The sequence below is a fragment of the Grammomys surdaster genome, unplaced genomic scaffold (genome assembly GCF_004785775.1).
Source record: "Grammomys surdaster isolate TR1022 unplaced genomic scaffold, NIH_TR_1.0 335, whole genome shotgun sequence".
In the NCBI taxonomy this organism is placed as follows: domain Eukaryota; kingdom Metazoa; phylum Chordata; class Mammalia; order Rodentia; family Muridae; genus Grammomys; species Grammomys surdaster.
In genome coordinates this window covers 1,340,243-1,350,214 of record NW_021604754.1, presented here as the reverse complement: position 1 = coordinate 1,350,214, position 9,972 = coordinate 1,340,243, and the positions used below count along the sequence as shown (strand labels likewise).

Genomic DNA, 9,972 nt, shown 5'->3' with positions numbered 1-9,972 from the left:
CTCTTCAAGCACTTATGTGCCACACACTAGATATACCAGAAGCTAAAAAAGACATAGGCCATGGCCTGGAAGAGCAGAATGATATTATAATGATGATAACTAACACCATTAAGACCTATATTAATGCTAGGCCTGGATGCTAAGCACACTGCCTGTGAGTATGCTCACTAAGTCCACAGGACAAACCTGTAAGGGGAGTTCCAGTAATATTCCCAATTGCAAATGAAAAGAAATGGAAACAGTCAGAGTAAATTTCCCAAGGCTAAACTGAAGCTAAAAAAAATATCAGAACCTAGATGTTAATAATTATAAAATATGAATGTCTTTGTATTAGGTTATGTACAACAAAAAATTCAACAGAAAACTTCACACAGGAGTCTAGGAGAAAAAAAATTCGAAATTCAATGAGGGCTTCTGTTATGTAGCTATAGTATCAGAATCAAAACACTCCTTCCTAGGAGTCATAGGAAGAGTCAAGAAGTAATGAAATTTACAAGGCTCAAGAAGTAAACAAAACTCACAGGGCTTGTTCTTGTACTTTACACAATACATAAGCAGTTATACATAGGTGGAGAAAGGAGACTCACTGTCTACAGATCACACACACAGCTCTCAGAGTGCTACTCTGAGTCATTACCCATGCTGGTATGGCTTTCCCCTGCCCCAGTGCAGCTGCCATACTCCTGTGAGTGACCTTTCAACCGTACTCCTGTAAACCCTGTTCAACCCACTAGTTAACTAAACTAGACTTGGGACAAAAGATTTTAATCTCCAAGGAAACTGCTACACAACAATGGAACACAAGATTTTCTGTCTATGAAGTTAAGTCACCTCTGTTCACAGTAAGTTTAACGTTTGTTCCGTGGGAGGTGCATGCCACAATGTGTGTGTGTGTGTGTGTGTGTGTGTGTGTGTGTGTGTGTTGGAAAGCGACTTAGAGAAGTTGGTTCACTCACTTTACGGTGTGGGTTCTGGTGACGTGTGATCAAATTCAGATCATGAGGGTTGTTGGCAAACACCTTTACCCGCTGATCTGTTTCACCAACCTTCATGATAAATTTAAAATGTAGCTACAGAGTTTAAGCATATCTACAGAAATTGAAGGGGGAAAATAAAAACAAGCAGTTCTGGAGAGATGGCTCAGTGGTTAAGAACACTGGCTGCTCTTCCAGAGGACCCAGGTTCAATTCCCAGCACCTACATGCTCACTCAAAATTGTCTATAACTCCAGTTCCGGGGGACATGACATCGTCACACAGATATACATGCAGGCAAAACACCAACGCACATTTTTTTTAAAAAAAAATCTTTTTTAAAAAAAGCAATCTTAAAAAGACAGGTCTAGGAGAGTTTTGAAAAGCCATGATTAAACCACCAAAAGAGTAAAAGTCAACTCTTTTGGAAATTAAATAGGAAAATCACTGGAAAACCACAGAAGGATGTGAGAGGATCTGGGGGAAGGAAATGAATAAGATCAGAATATATTCTCTAATATTCTCAAGAAGTAAATAAAAGTTATTTTAAAAAGAGAAAAATGGGATGGAAATTCTCGTATTGGTAGAACTGTGTAAGGAAACTTTTGCTTATCTCTTGATTATGAAGCACCAGAGGTGAGGATACTAGCATGTTTCTTCATGCAGTCATTTGACAATCAGTTCTTATTTATACCTACTGAAATCTCTTCCAAATACATGCTACTTAAATTCTGCAATTCCCTTTAGCTGTATCAAGAAGGTAGTGTTAAGAGATTACTACAGGGACTATTCAACATTATACGTAATTAACTGTTCTTTGAATTGCTATGGGAACCATATGTAAAATATCACCAAAGCCACAGCTAGAAACTTACTCTGACTCAGATTATTGCAAAACGTTCTAAGACTTTCGGTGAGTCTTCTAAAGGGGAGTGCTGCTAGTAAGTTAACTATGCAACATTTACCAAATACCCACTGCACAAGACATATAACGCTAAGTTATCAGGAGCAACATTGATGGGAAAACCCTGAGTCCCAGAGAGCCTGTTGACAAAGCACATGCTGTGAACTGGATTGCTAGAATTCCACAGAAGACACTTCCATTAAGTTTTATTCTGTGGAGAAAGGGAGAAGGTTCTGACAGTGGAAAGAATATGGGGTGTTGAATAAAACGCCTAGGATTCAGTCATGTTCGAGCCATGCAACATTGTTACTGAACTTTGGTTTGGAAGTACAGTAATGCTTAAGCACATACAGTTACTGGGAGCAATAAATAAAGTGAGGATTTAGAAACTATAAAAGAGGAAATTGATATTGATTTGTAACTCCTGAGGGTTTTGGCCAGACACTGTACTTTATTAACTTGCATATTGTCTCCACGGGTTTGTCCTCAACTGGACACTTTCAGTTCCCGCACGTGTCAGCTTCCTCTTCCTGTTCTCTGCAAACTAGCACTTTAGTAAGTCACTTAATGATAGTGTTCTTGAACCCAAATAGCTATTTGAACTCTTTAGGGTACTCTCACCTGTCATTTACACACAGCTGTCAGATTGACGATGCTGAGCCCGTTCTGTTCATGTCGTGACACTGTCCAAATGCCTTCAATAGCTTTTCACCTTCTAATTATTAAAGTCTTAACTCCTAGCTAAACTCTAAGTCCTTGGTAAACAAAGAGTAGTTTTCAGATGAGTAGCACTCCTCAGACCTGGGAGCCTGGAAGTAATAATAGATTCTCTGGTCCACTCAGGCCCACTGAACTAGCAACTCGATTTTATCAACATTTCCGGTTGCTTCCTGTGTCAGCTTTGACTTCATCCTTACTTTTTTTAAAAACAAACAAACAAACAAATAAATAAACTTGAAGCTTCAGGAGTAGAGTTGCCAGATTTAGCAAATAAAAATAACAGACATCCAGTAAAATGTGAAAACAACAAATAATCTTTTTAGAGTGTTTCAAATCCTTCGTGGGATATTTACCTTAAAATTTGACTGTATGAAATTGAAATTTCTACTAGATGACCTGTAAGTATTCTGGCCAGCCAGTTTATGAGAGTACACATCCAAGGCTAACAACATTTTCTCCCCTTCCACGAGAACAATGCTTTCCCTAACTCAATGTCTAGTTAAGAGGTGAGCTTAAGAGCAGTTTCTCTGGGATTTTTGATGGTTTGGGTTTCTTTCATCCATCTCTTATTCCTAAGAACTAGCACAAGGGCCTACCTATCATAAAAGACCAGTAAATATTTTTCGGATGAATAAATGACTATAACAAAAGTATCTTTCAATTACGGACTGGATTGTTGTGTGCCTGTTTTAATTAAAACAGTATTTTTCCTAATACTTAAAAATGTTTTAAATTGGTACAGCTTTTCACATTTTAGCTGGCAGCGTTCAGGACTTGGTGGGAACAAAGTCATGGGCTCAGAATGTACCCGTCGCCAACCGGATCCATATGGTCATCGTTGGGTAGAGAAGGCACCAGAGCAGGATGACAGAAGATACCATAGCAATCCGAGTTTGGAGGCGCCGCGCACGCGCACAGTCGCGCTCGGGGGCCAGCGATCGGAGGAGGGAGGCGGAGCTCCAGGGCGCGTGCGCGACGGCCTAGGCTGAGGAGGCGGAGCGCCCAGGCGTGTGCGCAGTGGCTTGGATCCGGGAGGCGGAGCTCCGGGGCGCGTGCGCGGCGGCCTGGGCGGCGGGCCCCTCCCTTGGCGGGGGCGCGCGGCGCGGAAGACCGCACGGAAAGGGGGAAGTCAGGTGGCCGCTGCTGCCACCAGCGCCACGGTTTGTCGCCAGAAGGAAGATGGCGGATCTGGAGGAGCAGTTGTCCGATGAGGAGAAGGTAGGCGCCGCGGCGGTGAGGAGCAGGGCGGGCGGGACCGAGGGCCGAGGCGCGGGGGCTGGAGTCTGACCCCGGGCGGGCTCTGGTGGTGGGCCGCACGCCTGCGCGTCCCGTGCCGGGTGCTGCCCGGGCTCCCCGAGGCCGGGCCCCTCCGCTCCTTGTAGGGTGTGTGCTCCGAAAATAGGAAGCGGAGCCGGGCGGCGCCGGCGGGCGGGAGCGGGGGCGGCGGGACCCGGCCCTGGGGGTCCCGGCTCGGGAGCGGCCGACGGCGGAGCGGCGCCGCCTGGCCTGGGGCTTTCACTGTGAGGCGGGCGGATGGGAGGGGGAAACGGATTAGCCGACCCTTACTTTTTTCTTGCAGTTTCTCCTCCCCAACGCGAAGTGCTTCCTGGTTCCCCAGGGTGTTTCCTTCCCTCTGGAGGTCGCAGTCTCCACATCCCGCCCCTTTGCGCCCCCCCCCCCCCCCGCCATCTATTTCTTTTATTAATATTGTCATTACCTTTTTTTTTTTTAATTGCTGCTCCCCTGTTCCCCAGAAGGCAGTATTGTTCGCAAAGACACCTCCCCCCTATAGTTGTTTTCTGCCCAACTTGGCTGCTTCCCCCCCTTGGGGCAGATTTGGTGACATCCCATCTTCCTGATAGGACCAACTCTGAAGAGGGCGAGCGGGTGTAACTCCTTTTACTGTGTGTTAAATGCTGTGACAGCATTGGGACCAAATGCACGACTCAAGTTTTCACATTTGTGATACGAAATCTGATCGTTGAACTGAGACTCTTGCCCATTTTCTTTGGCGAGTGAGGAGACCTCATACCTAGGGGCGAGTAGTGTGAGGGGAACTCTATACATTTTCAATATTTTCTGGAAAAGACCAGGACGTTTTTCAAACTTAGGCTTGACTGACATGAGTGTGGTACACTTTGGAAATGTCTGATCTTAGCTTAGTTTTTAAGTTCCAGATGAAGGACACCCATGTGGGAAACATACTTATTTCTAGTTGGGTGTTAAAGAAACACGAAGGGTAGTGTTTTCAGTTGGGACCCTCTACTTTTATACTGCACCAAAATTAGAGTTCTGTCTCCTTTCCCTTTGGTTGTTCTTTTATGGTTTTGGAAAGTGTTTTGGTTTTATCGTTTGTGCCCTTTGATGAAATGGGATAATGTTTCAAAGTTCTTGAAGGGATATTTTTTCATGTTTTGTTTACTTTCATATAATAATTAGGAATTCAGTTGACTTGGAAGATAGTGAGAATTGTTAGGGTGGGAGTAATGTAGACCTGCCATGTTGTTGAAAAGTTTTGAAAATTCCAAAATGAAATAATTAGATTCCTTATCCTTGACACCCAGGGCACTAAGATTTACAGAATAGTGTATAAGTTCACCTGCTGACGTAACGTTTATGCTGACATAAGGAAACAAAATAATGAGAATTTTAAGTTTAGATTTAACATCTTTTTGTGACTTGGGTAAGAATATTCTGTAGTAATTTCACATACAGATTTTATAACAGTATTTTCTAATTTAAGAAATCAGTGGCTAAACTTAACAGTGAAATTTAAATAACCAATAAATTGCAAACAATATTCTTGTCACTTTTATTATGCAGTAGACTTGTACTGTTTTAGGAGGAGGTGTTCCGTAAGGACCAGAAATGGATTTAATTGTGATAGTTTTAAGACTAGTTGTTAAATCATACTTCTCTAATGTTATTTCCTTGCTTGTGATTTTCAGGAGTAAGTTTTAAATACTTTTTACACTTGAGTTTTTGTTTAGACTGCAGGTCTAAAGAAGGGGCGGTACTACGATATATAATACTGTAGTTTGTATGTGCTTATCACATAAGAAAACTATGTTGCAAAACTTAAGTTTGAGGTAGACAGTTTTTTTACCCTTTACCTGTAAGTAAATTGTTTTTAAAGCCTTATATAGGAGATGACAGAGGTGAAACAGCAGAGGTGAAATTTAAACCTAAGTTTGTTAGAATTCAAGGTTTGCTTGCATACTTAATGACATTATGTTCCCTTGAAGTTGATTATAGGACTATCTTGGGGTTATATCTTGGTTTTCAGTTTGTTTATTTTTTAAAAAGAAGCAATGATTCTTCAGTGTCAGGTTCTAAATTTGTGTTTTATACTTAGTGAAAAGGCTAACTGGTAAACTTGTGTTTTCATCATTTTTAACCTAAGTTTATGTTTATGTAATGTGAACATTGTGTGCTACTGCTATATAGTTTCTTACTGGCCCAGTGAAATGACGAATTTAAAAAATTAATCACAGCTGGGTGTGGCAGAGCAGATTTGTAATCTAAGTACTGAGGAAACTGGGGCTGGAGGATCTCTAGTTCTGAGGCCAGCCTACAGAAAGCTACAACAAAAAGAGATTAGCTGGGCGTTGTAGTGCATACCTGTAATCCCAGTACCCTGGAGGCTGCTCAGGAGGAAAAAGTTTCAGTTTAGCTTGGTCTTCTGAGTTCCAAGCCTGTCAGGGCTACACAGGGAGACCCTGTCTCAAAAACAAACAAACTGAAGGGAGAAAGGATCTAGGACACTAGGCTGAATGTACTATGATTTTTATGGCTTAATTTCTTTTGGCCACAGTGTTAATAAAGAAGTAAATTAAGCTGAAGAAACAATGAATGAAGTCCCTTAAAAGGCATTATTAATATGTCATAGTGTGATCCTGTAAATTTTAAATAGTTATAGAAACTCCAAGCCAACAAGAGTTTTATGTTTTTCTTTTCTTATTTTTTCTTAGGTCATTTGAATTGTATAGTAAATCATTTTAGTGAATTTGAAAGTGTATGAAATTATCCTGTAGAGCTCAAAGAGAACCATTCTCAAACTCTCCTGAAGGACGACAGTAATTGTTGATGGTGATAGTGAATTTTCTTTCTGGCCCTCACATCTCTCCCAGTGAGCACACTTCTGTGGCTTCTGCTCTTGGTCTGGAGCTTTAGGGAACCTGGAACTGTATATGGGCATGAGGATGACCTTGAACGTTTGATCCACCTACTTGTACCTTAGTGCTGGGGCTGCAGGCATGCACTCTGCCTTGCTGAATTTAATGCTGGGGGTGAAGCCTGGACTTTGTGTGTGCTTGTCAAGCCTTCTTCCGACTAAGCTACATCTCCTGCCCTCTCTATACATCTCTGTTCTCATTGTTGTCGTCACTTAGTCCTTTATGTCAAGAGTTTGTTATGTTCATTTTTTTCTGCTTGACCTGAACCTTAGATCAAAATTTCATCACTTTTATGATCATGATCAAAAATGTATTACACAAATAATTTATTTCTTCTCTGTAAAAAATAATTATGTTAGTATTTAGTTCATAATCTCTGGGTTGACAAGATTATCGGTTTGTAACAGAATTTCACTATTGAAACAGTAGTTAGGTCAGTAACAGCATTTAAGAAAGAAATAAAAATTAAAGTTGAGAGACCTAGAAATTGTGTCAGAGCTGTTCTTTTCTTTCTGTTGCATTTGCTATAGGGAAGTTTTTTTGTGTACTTGCTAGATTGTTCCCTCTGGCTGCTTATATTCAAACTATGCTTTTTTATATTCTCAAAAAATACCAGTGCCTAATGCTTTGTGTGCTGATACACCTCTCTAACCCCCACACTCAGGGAACTTGGAGCCATCCCAAACTAGTGGTTTGGTATTCTTTTCTCCTGGAATAATTGTGACACTTGTCATATATGCTGTTTAATCATGCTCTGGTCCTTTTCTAACATCTTGCATAAGTTTATCTTGAGGATAACTTTGAGGGTAGTTTTGAGTAACTTTGAGGATATAGTTGTAAATATGAATAGTAAATGGCTGTTCGAGAGGACCTGTGTTCAGTTCCCAGCACCCACATGGCAACTCACAACTTTCTGTAACTCCGGTTCCAGGGGATCCAACAAATAGACACACATGCAGGCAAAACACCAGTGAACATAAAAGTAAATCATTTTTTTAAACAAAGATAGGAACGTTACTCTTGATTTAATTCAGATTATTTGGCTGATTTAATCTCTTGAACTTAATAAAACATTATTGGTATTAAATACAATTTTGTTTAATACTTTCTGGTTTACTTTTCTTCCCTGTTCTATTATAATCCCTAAGTACAGAAATGATGTTATCTATAGCACCTGTCAGTACACTGCATTCAACTAGTAAAATGGTTCAGTAGGTGAATAAATGAATAACCTATCGTTCACAGAGTTGAGAGAAAAGAGTAAAAGCACATAATGTCAGATTTTTCTGTGGAAATCTTGCTGTCTTTTTTCATTCCTAAATTTTGCCATTGGTTTAAGACTTGGGTCTGTTGTAATTCCTGGTGTTTTTTGAGGTACAGGTGTTTGCAGTTCAAATGCTAAATATAGTTTATATATAAGCAGCTGAAGTATTTTCCCTCCTATAATCATAACTGACATAAGAAATCTTATATTTATACAAATAATTTATGGGCTGCTAAATTTTACCATAATGTAAAGTTAATAGCACCTTAACAAAAAGTAAGCTTGACTAGTAAGTTCTTTTGTGCATTTCTAATTTAGTCTTATGGATGAATTCTGTTTAGCAAGTTTCTACTGCAAGCAGGAATTTTATATCAGCTATGATATAAATGGAATTTTTAGTCTTCAGTCAATGAGAAATTTTTATAGAATATTTCAGGATATTTGGGAGCCATTTTTCGTAAAGAATAGAACTTTGCATTTCAGTGTAAAAAATCACAGGACCAAAAATAGCAGAATAACAAAATCATTATCTGAAATACATTATTTTATCTAATGGTTGGGTTTTTATAAAAGTTGAAAAATATCTCAAGCTTCACTTTTTAAAAATTGAAGTTTATAGACTGGGAACTTTTAAACAGAATACTTGCTTGTCATAATAAGGCCTTGAGTTCAATTGCCTGCACCAAAAATAAATTTAATAAATTAGTTAAACTTAGGTGTATGGGAGTTTAAAAAATGCTTCTCTAGAGTTTGTATTGATTTTGATAAAAAGCCAACTGTATGTGGGTACCATGACGATGATTGAGATTCTCACTTTTTTGTGTTCTGTCACTTGGTGTTTGAACAGAGTCACCGATAAAGTAAGGAGTGTTGATGTATAGAAAATGAATGCACTGCAAATGACAGAAGTACATAGATGTAAATGATCCTTGTAACTGTAGGATACAAACAGACTATCATCAAGTGGGAAGATGTCTGTAATAGAGTATTTTTAAGAATTCTGGTCCTGATGCTGTTGAGATGGCTCAGGAGATAAAGGCACTTGTTCCCAACTCATACCCAGTGGTCGACTTTGAGAATCCACAGTGGAAAGAAAGAACTAACTTACAGAAAGTTGTCCTTTGATATATGCTTCAGTGTGTGTGTGTGTGTGTTACACACACACCATACACGAATGCACACACGAACAATGTAAATAAATATTTAAAAAATACTAATACAATACTACTATACTAACTATACTATACTAATGCGTATTGTTTCATGACTTTTGTTAGAAAGGACATAAACAAATGTCTGTGCAGTCTAGATTAAACACAGATAACAGACCAATGAATCAATTGCACTCAAATGTAGGTTGGTATATCTGTTAGTTTATTGGTTAGTTTATTGGGTTATTGGTTAGTTTATTGGTGTTGCTTATAGGAGCATAGGTGACTATCAGCTGTAGCACCAAGTAGTCCCAGCCCAGCATGGGTGATGAAGCTTCTAGAAAGCTCTGTCATGTGGCAGAGGCTCTCATTTCCCTCATTGTAGACAGGAAGCATAGAAAAGGAGATGCAGAAGGGACCAGGGCAAAATATAGCCCTCATGTTGCACTCTTCTAAAAGGTCTTCCAGCTAGGCCCCCACCTCCACTTCTCAGTAATGCCATTAAACCCTGTGTCCACCACACAACCCGTGTCCAAACTGGTATCTGTGTGTTACTCGTCATCATATATCAAAGGATTTGCTGTTTACCAGGCACCATTCAGAAGTATCCAGATATGGAGATGCACAGGCAAAATCTTCTTCTGGTTTTCTTTGTATTCCCAGCTGAATCAGAAATAGATTATTGAGAAATAGATTATTAGAAAAGAGTTTGGAAACTTAGCAGTTTTGTTATTGCTTATATCAGTTAATTGAGTTGTGTGCAGTTTCATACATGTATAGATTG

The 9,972-nt window shown here is 39.8% G+C and overlaps 1 protein-coding gene across 1 annotated transcript in view; it reads left to right on the top strand.

Annotated features, from left to right (window-relative positions):
- The first annotated feature begins 3,682 nt into the window (after nucleotides 1-3,682).
- Capza2 (capping actin protein of muscle Z-line subunit alpha 2) overlaps nucleotides 3,683-9,972 on the top strand; it is a 28,177-nt gene continuing 21,887 nt past the window's right edge. Inside the window, exon 1 of the mRNA XM_028778428.1 lies at nucleotides 3,683-3,816. Coding sequence (XP_028634261.1) covers nucleotides 3,778-3,816 — 39 coding nt within the window. The 5' untranslated portion in view covers nucleotides 3,683-3,777. The remainder of the gene's footprint in view (nucleotides 3,817-9,972) is intronic.